Source organism: Cebidichthys violaceus, unplaced genomic scaffold, assembly GCF_023349555.1.
Source record: "Cebidichthys violaceus isolate CVI_PGR_0920_01 unplaced genomic scaffold, fCebVio1.0.p SCAF_10, whole genome shotgun sequence".
In the NCBI taxonomy this organism is placed as follows: Eukaryota; Metazoa; Chordata; class Actinopteri; order Perciformes; family Stichaeidae; genus Cebidichthys; species Cebidichthys violaceus.
The window spans coordinates 10,176,467-10,189,218 of NW_027176263.1; the positions used below are offsets into that span (position 1 = coordinate 10,176,467).

Sequence of the window (12,752 nt, forward strand, 5' to 3'; positions counted from 1 at the left end):
GCTGGAAAGTTTGCAATCTTAACCGTGGATCAGACGAGATGAGGGCCACTCCAGGCTACGAGTACAGGGGGAGAAGATTTCAACAGGCTCCGTGTTCACTCTGATGGATGCCATGCGCACTGAGCAGTTACCTATGCTCCGTAATTGGTGTTGCTTTATGCACATCCCTCGCCTCTGATGACTCATATTTCCTGCCAGGTGTTCAGATCACAAAAAAACAAAAAAAGTGCATCATTTTGTCCTATGAGCTGTTTTTTACTGCACCAATTTCTGTGGTAGGACTATGTTATTTGGATGAGCTTTTTAACATATACAATTATGTACAGTAAGACATGTGAATGTCACCAATAGCATGATATGTTCTTGAGTTCCATGATTACAAAAATCAGAAAATACAGGACGAATGCACGGGCACTGACATGGAACATCTGAAAGTCTCATTTGTTTTATCAGTTGCATTAAAGAAAGCTAAGATGAACTCCTAAAATAGAAATTCTGACTGACCTTCGACACATTACATAGGAATATTCCATAGATGTAGAGAGATTAGATAGATTACATGAAACGTAACAATGTCTAACGTCCTGGTTGTCCAGCTGGTCAGGGGATGGTGACAGAATCAAAGCGACACCCAACACAAATGCATAAACAGACAGAGCGGAAGCAGTGACCTTATTTCATTGTCACACTATTCCAGCATATCATCGAAAATTAACATTCCACATCTAACTGGGTGCATTTTAGCCCTACCTCCTCTCACTGTGGTGAAGAATGATTATTTCAATCATGTCACTGTAAAAGTCAAATTTGAGGGAAGAAGAACAGTTGGATTGGGCGGTCGCATCCTACTGGAGTTTCCCACCCCATTATTCCCACACCACGGTCGGCTGCCTCATATTTCCTCCGTTGCTTTGATGATAATGGTCTTCGGCAGGCCGCTGAAGTAATGACCGTCTCTCAGTGCGGCACAGAGCGAGGCGGCACTGCGCTCTAATGTTTCGGCCTCACATCGGCCACATTTAGCGCGGACACTTGAAGCGAAATAGACACTTAAGTAGGCGACGAACCCGCAGAAGAATACAGATGTGCCATATGCAATCTGATGAGAGCAACTTTAATTGCTTTAATGCCTTGGGAACCAGCAATGAGATGATAAAAAGAAAAACAAAAAGGTGTTCACTCACCTCCCCCTCCTCCCAGAAGACTGGAGTTTGCTGAAAAGAGAGAAAAAGAAATGGCTCAGTAAACTTCAGAGAGTAAGCAAATATGGATCATTCTATCGAGTCAGCAACATTTGGACATGAAAGTTTGGATTGTTTAACTGCACCTGTGTGCTCTTTCAAATACACAACTTTTTGATCTGAAACTCTTGTTTAATTACTGAATGTGTCTTGCACTTATCTAATAAACAGAGGAACGACTGACAGCTTTCCTGAGATTGACAACGCAGCAGAATGATTCATGAAACCTTCAGTAGATTTTCACAGCACTCAGAAGAAAACTGGTGGGTATAAAGTGTCAAGAGGAGGCCGAAGGAGCCTTGAATGATTATGATACATATTTTTTTTTGTAGCACTTTCTCACTTAAACCTGTAATCACACGTTTGAATAGCTGTACCTGGCAATACAAGATTTATCATTTTTACAGTTGCTTCCGACAACAGACATCCAAAGGTAACATGAATCCCATCCAATAATTTGTTTATCCCATCTCCAACAGAGAGAAGTGATCACTGCGTGTGTGGCAGTGTTTCTTCTTTGAATGCTGAATTTGGCAACAAACGTGCGATTCAGTCCGCAGCTAATTCCAATATACTCTACTTGGCAGATTTCTTGGTTGGAAACATGACAGAGGTGATGCTCAATAAAACGACGTGGTTCATTAAAAGCAATTAACGAAGTTTGAGACAGTTCAATAGCAGTAGTTTGTCTGAGTTTTTTGTTTAGATGAACTTCACGTAAATCGTTGGACATAAGCTGAGAGCAGCTCTTCAGTGACAGATTTGCGGTCTTAAAGAGTGAGGCTTCGTTCTCATGTGCGACATCCTCAGAGCAAAGCCTCGCTCACCGGTATTCTGTTGTCAGCTTTAAGACAGTTTAGTTCACAAACACTCGCAGCATTGCATAGCCCTGTGTTGTCAAAGCGAATCTCCAACATTAAGCGTAGTTTACTGGTTCAAGAGAAGGTAACGTCAGCTATATTCGTGGAGATTGCATCATTAAAATCTGTCAGTTTGAGACTTCCGTTGCACATGAGAGGAGAAAGATTAGAGGGGACTTAAAGTACATCTGTTAATTTGGGTGTTACTGAGAGTAGGTAGCCTGTGTGTTTGAAGTGTAGTTCATCCAGCGGGCGTTGGAAGAATCATATGCTGCAACACGCCTTTAATGATCTTCAGATCCAGCTACAGCATTGGCTATCATCAGCAGTGAACACTACCCCATTAAAAGCTTATTATTTCTGGAAAACACTTTGGCGCACAAGCAACAGATAATGAACAAGTAGTATAAGGGAGCGCCCTCAAGTGACAGCAGCACAGTCTTTTGGCTGTTTGGTTTTTTTTCCGTGTATGAAGGGGACTTCTGGAGTTCACTCATTTTCCACACCTTTCTGTGGCACCATTATGGCTTGGCATTGTTCTCATTTGAACACCACACATATGAGTGGGCACAGGGACAAAGAAAGCTCTCCCACTGCAGAATGTGTTCCATCAAAGGGCTTTTGTTATGTGTGTGTGTGTGTGTGTGTGTGTGTGTGTGTGTGTGTGTGTGCGTGTATGTGTGTGTGCATACAGTATGAGCATAACATACACACACAAGAAACAGCAACTCAAACAGGGATGTACTAACAATCCACTGTCATGTTTACAATAGCACCTCTCCAGGTTTTTCGGTTGATGAAAAAGACACTCGTGCTCTGCCAGCTTTTGTTTAGCTCTGGAATCCATCAGCTATCAACAACAACAGGCACGCAACTCACACATGCATCTCCATGAACAGAGCCCTTTCTGTTCAGATTTCAAAAACATTGATAAATGTATTCAAAAACAAACAGGGAAAGGCTTTATCACTGGAGATACCTTTGATTTGAAGGTAAATGCTTAGAAACTTGCAGTATCACGTATAAGTGTAGCTTTTCTTATGATTTTAAGCGTGTTGTTTATTTATTATCAGCACAATGGAAAGAATAGTTCCAGTGGCAGTTCAAGGCAAGCTAATAGTGTGCTAGTCTTCAGCAAAGTCTATCATCATTGTCTAGTCTCCTGGGGAGCCTTCCTATTCCTGGGCTATTAAAACACTGGGGTTTAATTACCTGGCATTATGGAAATGCATACCTGAGGGGGGCGCTTCATTTACTCCACACCTAATCAGAGATTGGAGACGTGGTTGCTAATCAGTCTGACATAACTCTCCTCTCTGTGTGTGTGTGTGTGTGTGTGTGTGTGTGTGTGTGTGTGTGTGTGTGTGTGTGTGTGTGTGTGTGTGTGTGTGTGTGTGTGTGTGTGTGTGTGTGTGTGTGTGTGTGTGTGTGGGTGTGGTGGGGTCGTGGTAGCGGTGAACAGGGTAGTCTGGGGCTCGAGATGTTTGATGCTTTCTAACCACATGTGACTTGGTGTGATCACGGCAATAGCCCACTGGGAGATGAGGAGCGCTCGACAGACATCTCATCTCTGCAGTGGGTTTGATAAATATGGAAGTAGGGAGGGGTAAAAAAAAAAAAAAAAAAAACGCTGCTTTATGCCGTTTCATTTCCCCTCTCTCCCTGCATCTTCTCCTTTAACGATCAGAATGTCATGAAACGTGTTTTGGCAGTTTATCTTAAAGCACACTGTGCTGCTTAAGCACACAGAATATCTGTAACCTACAGAGGCAGTGAGCTCAGCCCACAGCGATGCATATCAAGGGAGACATTAAAATCCCAAAATGGTTGGGGACTTGCTTTGACAATCCGTCTTCAAGCATGAGACAAATAAGAAACAGCTGGCAGAGGAGCTAACCTGCAGCAGCACACGGAGCGGCCCTACACTCTCGGCTATTAGCTAGTGCCTTATTCAGTGCGACTTGCCGGGGAAGTGCTTCAATTATCCTGAGTGAAAATCAAAACAGAAATCCATATTCGACCACATCCACCCCATAATGCATATTTTATAAAGTGTGTATTAATTATAAACTAGCTCTGCTTGCTGCTTGAGCCTGCCCTGGGCTCAGTCTGGCTATCGTGTGGTGGATCAACACATTTCTGCCTTTAGGGAAGCAGTAAGAGAGCCAACAATTAGTATTATCAGAAGACCATTATCGGTTCCTTCTTCAGTGGCTGAGTGCGTACACGTGGAGCCGTCTCTTTGAATGTATGGTTAATGGGTTTTTGACTTTGCCATCTTCTCTCCGATGTCCGCCGGTGCGTGGCCCCCTTGAGAATTCCATGAATCAATTAATCAATTCATCCTTCAAGGACAGAACAGAGCACATCTCCTGCGTTTGCTCACGCCTGTGTCTTGGCCATAAGGATGCACTTGAACACACCGCAAAGACTTTAGCCAACGGCCAACTAGCACGTAAGTTTTGCGCCTGCGTGAGAGAAAATAAGTCTCCATAGCAGCAGGTTTGGGGCGGTCTGTGTAACTGAACGTAAAATACCAATTCAAAAAGGGGGAAACCGAAAGACCAATGACCTAAGCGATTATATAATACATGCCTGTCACAAAGCAGCCTTCAAACAACTTTAAGGATCCTATCAAGTTGGAAAAAATACTGTAGTAGTCGTTGAGCTTTAATATTTCAGAGCACTTAGAAATGAAGAAAAGCCTTGAAGATTTGCATCGGCCCAGTCAATGAGAAGAGAGTGAAACCAAAGTGGTAGGCTGTGACTTTCCCTTTGTCAGGAGCGCTGCTGTGAGTCGTCCCAGTAGCAACCACAACATGGGCCATAAATCTCAGTGGAAGGGCTCCCCAGACTGCATGGAGATGGCAGGTCATTAGGAACTGCTGGTCCACGGCATTAGGCTTGCCCATCAAACATGTGCCTGAACTGTCACTGTGGGAGGACCCACTTCCTGTCTGCCCTTTGAACTCCTAACCCCCGCAGCAGCCTCATTTATCCCCCCGGCCAATGACAATGCAGTGGAGCCGCTGCTCTGTATTTTGACGGCGAGAACTTATTGATAAGAGAACTCTAGCCAGAGAGCGCAGGCACAGCTTATGGACTGTGGCACTGCGTCAGGAAGCCGGCACAGACACAAACACAGCGAGAAGGGGGACGGTGAAGCCACCCACTTGTCTCAGCGCGTCCATATATTTGCAGAGCGTTCATAAAAGCGGCTCATGTGAGTCCTGTGTGTGCAGAGGGCAGTGGGGCATGGTTCTGGGCTGTGCGTTTGGTGTCGTCAGCAGAGCCCTAGCTCATGCAGTGAGATGGGAAGTGCTAGCGCTCAGCCACAGAAGCTCAAGGCAGTAAACAGATTCACCGTCTACCTTCTGGTCTCTGCCACCCTAAATATGCGCCATCATACACACTTCCCTTTATCCTCTCGCACGCTCCTCAATAAGCTCAGAGGTTAATAGTGTACTCTGCTGTGACTCGGGGATAAAAAGGTGGGGTACAGAAACTAATAAAAAAGATTTTATGGTTCAGGTTGCCTGCTCTGTTGCAGATAGATGAGTCCAAAGAAATCTTGGTGCAATTTTTCAAAGCAACCAGGGCGGCCACTGCAATATAATGCTACCGGCCTATCTGTGTCTGCACATAGCAGGATTTTCAGTAAATATTAACTGTCTTCGGGATGATCTTTGCTATGTTCTATAGCAACAGCCTGCTGCGTCATATCAGCAGACTTCAGCATCACTCACTGTCTTTTGAAGCGCGTCTTACCTGTCCACAAAGACGCATTTCTCATTTTAGCAAATCCAAAACACACAAACTGCCGCAAATTAGGTCCATAGAGCTGCTCTTATGAACAGGGAGTCACATCTTTTTGTTCTCCATTCTCCTGCTTTAATTGGAAATCATATTCACAGCTAATTTGACGGGCACAAATTAGCATCCACAACACAATGAACTGCAAATGGGAGTCCTGAACTAATGAAGAAAATAGTTCAGAGACACAAAAAGACGATCATTTGTAGACCCGGTTGACACTTAGATGGTCATTAGACGTTCCTCTTCATAGTGTTCTGATGCTCAACATGTCAGCTGTGAATGGCGATGTTCAAAGAGTCAGTGGAGTGGATTCTTTTTGAGTGGAACAATGTGCTGCCGCACACACACAGACACTTTTCCACTCCGCCAGCTTTCCTAACAAGCAGTGCTACTGAGCCTGTACACACACACACACACACACACACACACACACACACACACACACACACACACACACACACACACACACACACACACACACACACACGTGCCACAACCCAACTCAAATATTCAGGCTAGGATGTAATATCTAGAGCAGCCCCTATCATGTCGGTGGAGCTCGGTGTTACACTGAGGCAATTCTAACCTTTAATGATGGGGCCTTTTTCTTCTTTTAGTAGCTGCCGAAGTTCGCACAAATAGATATAAAACTTAAACGAGCCACCAGTTGTGGGATGAGAGAGATGCAACAGTGGCATTTCCTATTTGTGGCACATCAAAAATGCATGCTTCACCACACACGCTGCCTCGTCTGATGCTACTGGTTGGCATTTTTGTTCTTTATAGCTTCTAGTGGTCCCTGAGGAGCCTGACTGAGCCAGACAAACATGTGGTAGAGGTGGCATGATCCCAGCAGCACATCACACACACACACACACACACACACACACACACACACACACACACACACACACACACACACACACACACACACACACACACACACACACACACACACACACACACACACACACGCACACACACACACACACTCACACACACACACACACACACACAAGCCTAAAGCCTGGCATACTTCCGTCGGAATTATGCAACTGTGGCTGAAACAAGTAGAGTACACAAGGTTCTACTCCACACAAGAGTGTGCAATGTGTTAGAGAATTACATAGTACAAGTACATACAAGTATTTACTGAAATGCTAACCACATGCCATTGAGGTTTCAGCTTTCATTGGTGGGGGTAATGATACAGACAATAAAGACACACAAGTGAAACACCGATTCAACGCTTGCACACATCAAATCAGACAAAGTGTGAAAGCATGCATTTAGAATTTAGCTGTCAAGGTAAAAGAGTAGGTTTGAAGCCCAAACCCGCCACTGTTTTTGGTTTAATTGCATAGAATAGTGCTAGTTTTAACATCTTGTTTTGGAAAAAATGGTGTCTGTGTCTGCTGTGAAACACAACACCAACTTAAATTGAATTTAGAGTATACTGCTAGCTTTATATCTCCTGTCTTCCACACCAGCTTACAGTGAGTTGCAGGGCTATTCTGCGTTGTAAAAGTTTAGGAGGCGCTTGTAGCAGAGTTGCAGACCTTGTTTGCCATTCATTGGGTTGTTATGTTAAGTTGATTAGGTAACTTAATCAAGCAGGTCTTATTTCTCTTATGTATTGATACTCAAGAGCTCAGCACAAACAAAATGTCCATTAAGTCGGATGATGGGTTGAACGTTTGGCTTCTCTGCAGTATTTTCAGGTCAAGCTATTAAAAGCTCATCCGGCTCAAACATGCAGTCTTTTGCTGTGGGATTCCTCCGTACCAACGTCAGCCATGTGGATTCGTTGTCATGTGAAGCGGCGTTTGACTCGTGACGGTGTAGCTGGCTTTGGAAGAGACTCAAACACACATAAAAGGCTTTACTGTTCAAAATCACTGCAACAACAATGATGTGAATTTAATTTTAGTCTGGATTTATTTTTGAAATACTCGTTACAATATCAGGCGACCGTAGGTTGCTCCTTAAACCTATTGATATTCTTAACAGCACGTGTCAGACGCTGTTGATGGCTGAAATGATGTTGTTTTGGCAGCATCTTTTTAGAACTATAGCAGTAGTGTTATGATGTCTGAATGCATCAATTTGACAACAGGGTGGTGTCACAGTGATTAATCCCTTTCCTCTGCAGTCTTGTCACCTTCATAACAAAGCAACAATACCAGATGCCAAAGCCAGCCCACACGTCTATTGTTATAATTACCTGACCTTCAAATCCACATTAATGAGCCCAGGATGATCCCATTCTCTTTCATCATTTGGCTTCCGAGCCCTCCTTTTATCTAACAAGGTCACCTTTCACAACACTGCTTCTCCCTGAAATACACATCCCCCTCATAAATATACATCTACCTGCATCTGCTCAACCCCCAGTCCTAAGAAGGCAGCTTGGAGAAATTACAAGAAAATAAAGCTGTAGGTGGGCTCTGCAAAGCGCAAGTTTGTATTTCTTGTGAAGTTGACACCAAGGGAAAGTCAATGCCACCAAAGTCAGACACAGAAAACAACTTTCTAACGAGTGAAGTGTTGCTTAATAATTGTTTTCAACAGCAAAGACACAGCCTATTAACATGAACGGGAAAGACTCCGAAGGCTCAATGCAAGGGGGGCAGCGGAGGGAGAGGGGTTGATTGGATGAAGTCGTTTCGATCCGTTCCCACCATTTTAATCACAAATGCGATGCGGTGGGCAAAACATCGAAAACCTGTCTGCGGTTGGTGAGAAACCACAAGCACAATCGCAGAAAAACAACACATTCAATTATGCATTTCTATTCTAGACACATTTTACAGTGTGTGTGTGTGTGTGTGTGTGTGTGTGTGTGTGTGTGTGTGTGTGTGTGTGTGTGTTGAGAGCTGAATGTCTAACTTAAAATATAATATTAAGCAACGTTTAGTGGACATGGCAAAGTCCTACAAATATCCTCATATATGTTCAAATTAAACCAGTTAATGACACATGTAATCTTTATAGTGGAATATTCTTCCATATATTAATTCATGTCTTGACATCGCGGAGCACCTCATTGCTCACAGGCCTGAGGCGATCCTTCAGAACACTATTAACACATGAGACACTTACAGGATATGCACGTGCATGCATTAGTGTACAAAATCACTGGACAAGATGTAGTTTTAATATGCATGCAGCACAGCAAGATATTTCGACTGATATTCACCAACCCTGTGCACGTGTGCCAACTTTGAAGGGGCCCCATCATTTTCTGGTTGGGTTGAAACAGTTTATCTGCAGACTTCACAGGGCCCGGTGTCACAGCGGAGCTCTGGCAGGATTTGGGCCAGCAGCTGCATATTATGGATTTATCCAGTCCCATTTCTGGATTTATCAGCTTGGCGTTAATGCAGCCTCTTCCTTCCTGGCAATCAGGCCTGTTGGTATGGTAAAGACCCGCATGGCTCCTCAGGGCCTTCACAGTTCACTACCCCCAGCTAGGTACCCACCAGGCAGCCAGACAGTTCCCCTCACTATATCCAAAGTAACATGGCTGAGATTCCCCCCCACCCGGAGGAGCCAGGACGGCATTAAATTGGAGATTCTCAGCTACTGAAGTGTGGTTTCTGAATCAACTTACTTACATATCACTGCTTTCTCTTTGCAGAAAATAGAAAATGAGGGCCATGCCCTCGACAGCCAGGCCACGGTACGTACACTCAGAATTAGACTCCCATAGAGCTTAAGTGCAGAACATTGCATTAAGGAAGAGTGCATTGTCTTTTTTTTAATACTAAATGTATTTTAACTTCTCTTACTTCCTTAGCAAAATGCACTTAACCGGCACTTAAGAGAATCCATTCCTGCCAGCGTCTATTTGATCACAGCGGTGGAAGTGTTGAGGTGATGTGTGAAGTGAGCCCTGGCTCCAGAAGTACTCCGTTTATGTCACAGAGACTCATCTCCCTCGAGCGCCAACTGCAATCAGGCTGCAGCAACTCAATCATAAGTCCAGAGGAGATAGGCCACATCATTCATGTTACCATGGTGAAAAAAATAAAAAATGTACACAAAGGCCTGTCGCTCTCTGCTCGTCGAGCATGGAGGCTGTTCATTTATTTTTGAAGAACATTAATGGGAGACGAGCTGACTCTGTAACCTACAAATACACATGACAAGTCTAAAGTATGTAACAGAGAAGTGACTGTATACTAAATGATAAAAGTAGAAACGGACGCTCCTGAATCCAGCGTCTAAATGAAGACACGTCTGCTCGGTCCACTGAAGTAGGTGATGAAAGCGCCTACAAAGACAAGCCAATCCTGAGAGATGATCTCATAAATAATCATACCTGTATTAACATTAATAGCAAGTTGTAACAGTTTGATCATAATGAGAGGTATTTACTTTGAGGAAGGTTATTTATTTCCCATAATTTGTGATAGAAATAATAATAAAAAAATGCTTTGCACCTCAAAGAGAACGTCTTCCGCTGCGGAAGCTTAACACACCCGATCACCCGGCCACCATTTTAAGAGAAGAAGACTGCAGTTCTACAAACAGTTTTTTTGTATTTCCCTGCCCTATAATCAAAAAAGAAGAGTGTGGACTGACAACTGTGCGTTGATATCCCACTGGGTTAACTCCCCGTTAGATAGTATAAATACTGTAGCGCTAACGGCAAACCAGGGTTTTCACATCCTGCCTTTTGAAAAACGTTGGAATTAGCTTAGACACAGAGAAGTCACGGCCTGCAACAATAATAGTCGTATATTGCTTTGAGCTTCTTTCTTTTGTAGCGCCTATGGATCACACGACGTTCACTTTGGTGCGTCTTCAAACAAGCATCTGGGTTTTTTTCCCCCTCACAAACACACTCACACAGAATCCCAACAGATCATTTCCTGCTCACTGGTATCTGCAGCCTTTTGTTGAAACAAAAAGGAAAAAGACCACATGTTTCAACTGCTTATTCAAGGAGCTTTTAAAAAGGCAGCAGTCTATGAAACGGCAAAACAGAGCGCTGACACGATGGCGATTATACAATCAGATAAGCAGCGTTTTCCTCTTGGCAGTGGCAACTAAATCCGAGCTTGAATAAAACAGCAGAGCTCTTCTCTGCTGTTTTATTCAAGCTCCGATTTAGAAGTTAAACATTCTTTCTTTTTTTTTCTTCTTTTTTTTCCCATTTGGTTGCTCAGTATTGAGCACTGCGGTTCTTTAGTGTTCTGCTGTGATACTCATTTCTTTATGTCAACTGCATTGATACGACCCATCACTGGACCGTATGGATCGTAGGAAAAACGAGGTAAGTCTACTATAAATATATTGCTTTTAGCTAAAGAACAGACAACATATGGCTTGCATCCATTTCTGTATCAGACAGTGTTCCTCCTACATGCACAGCAGAATGCGACACATAATCAACCAAATCAAACTAAATAATTGACAGCCGTGTTGCCGGCTGAGAGACTGAAACGGTTATCTTGGGGATACTTATCGAGGAGAATAGATTGACAATGGTTATATCTCTCTAAATGATATTGCCGTCCTCCTGCTGAACTTTGCAGTGCTGCTTAATTGCAGCTGTTAATTGGCTCGCCTCCAAGCTCTTTATTTTATTGCTGAACCCCAACACACACAGATGCACTGTAGCCATCGTGATGTTGGGTTATGTGCTAAAGCCAAGATTTACACAAGATTTTCTCCCACCGACGTACTGATGAAAAGGACGCGCATTAACCATTGAGAGGAAACTAAATGGACGAGCATTAGTGGGACTTTAGGGTTTCCTGCTGGTTTATAAAAACCTCTGTGACCGCCACCGGCTTTCCCACCAGGAAGGTTTACGTGAGGGTGCCGGCTCCGACAGATGACGGGAGGGGTTTTTTTTTTCTCAGGAAGGTGCCGTGCAGGACTCCAAAGTCCTTCTCAGATAGCACTTAACAGTTCCCGCCTCATATTGGAGGTGAGCAGCCCGAGAATGTGGGTAATAACGAGAGGCGAAGCCGGTGGTCCTTCCAGCCGAACCGGGCCAGTTTTACACAACACTGTCAGCTTTAGTGTTCCTGTGTTAGAGCCGCTACAATGGGAGGTGGGGCGGTGAACAGATAGCTGCTTCACTCTGGCAGCTCCGAAACACCAATCAAACACTAAGTCACGCCAGCACACTAGTTACATTGTGAGGGGCCTGTCACTTCTGGAGAGCCAATTGATCTGACTTTTACACATGCTGAAGTAAATGAAGGGGTTTTTTGGAGGTACACAAACCAAGACTGTGAGGCTGACTGAAGAGCGGAATGTTAAAAAGGAGGAGAAAACACGGGGAGCAGGCATCCCTCGAAGATTTATTTAACTCACTACTTTTTGTAATTCCTATTCCTTACACACGAATGACCCCACACTAACACTCAATTTTAATGGCCTTGATTTCCTAAAGACTCAGATCCCATTGTAGAATAACGAGGCTAACAAAACTCTCCAGCAGGTAGGGAATGAAGAAAAAACTGAATCTCACCCAAAAAAAGCAGCAGATACAAAGAAGGATGAAATGAAAAGCTCCAGACAGCCTGCAAAGGAATTCTGCATTAATTCAAACAAGAAGGGATAAAATAAACGCTGAGAGAGGTGAACGGGATTTGTTTATAATTCAGATTGGGAAGCCAAAAATGGAGGGAGAGAAACTGGATTAATTCTCAGTGTTTTACTGAGAAGAACTCCGTGAGGACAAAAGATACTGTGCAAAGTCCTTTTCTCTCTTACAATTTACAAGCAAAGCAAGACTCACCACCCACCATTTTAGTACTATATAGGTAATATGGCCACAATCATAATATCCTAAATCAGTCATGCCATTTCCCAA

The 12,752-nt window shown here is 43.7% G+C and overlaps 1 protein-coding gene across 3 annotated transcripts in view; it reads right to left on the reverse strand.

The window, feature by feature from the left end:
• Positions 1 to 12,752, reverse strand: part of macrod2 (mono-ADP ribosylhydrolase 2) — a 383,002-nt gene that overhangs the window by 272,379 nt on the left and 97,871 nt on the right. For all 3 annotated transcript variants that reach the window (XM_068724930.1, XM_068724931.1, XM_068724929.1), the window contains exon 4: positions 1,185 to 1,214. In XM_068724930.1, the coding sequence (XP_068581031.1) occupies positions 1,185 to 1,214 (30 nt within the window). The remainder of the gene's footprint in view (positions 1 to 1,184; positions 1,215 to 12,752) is intronic.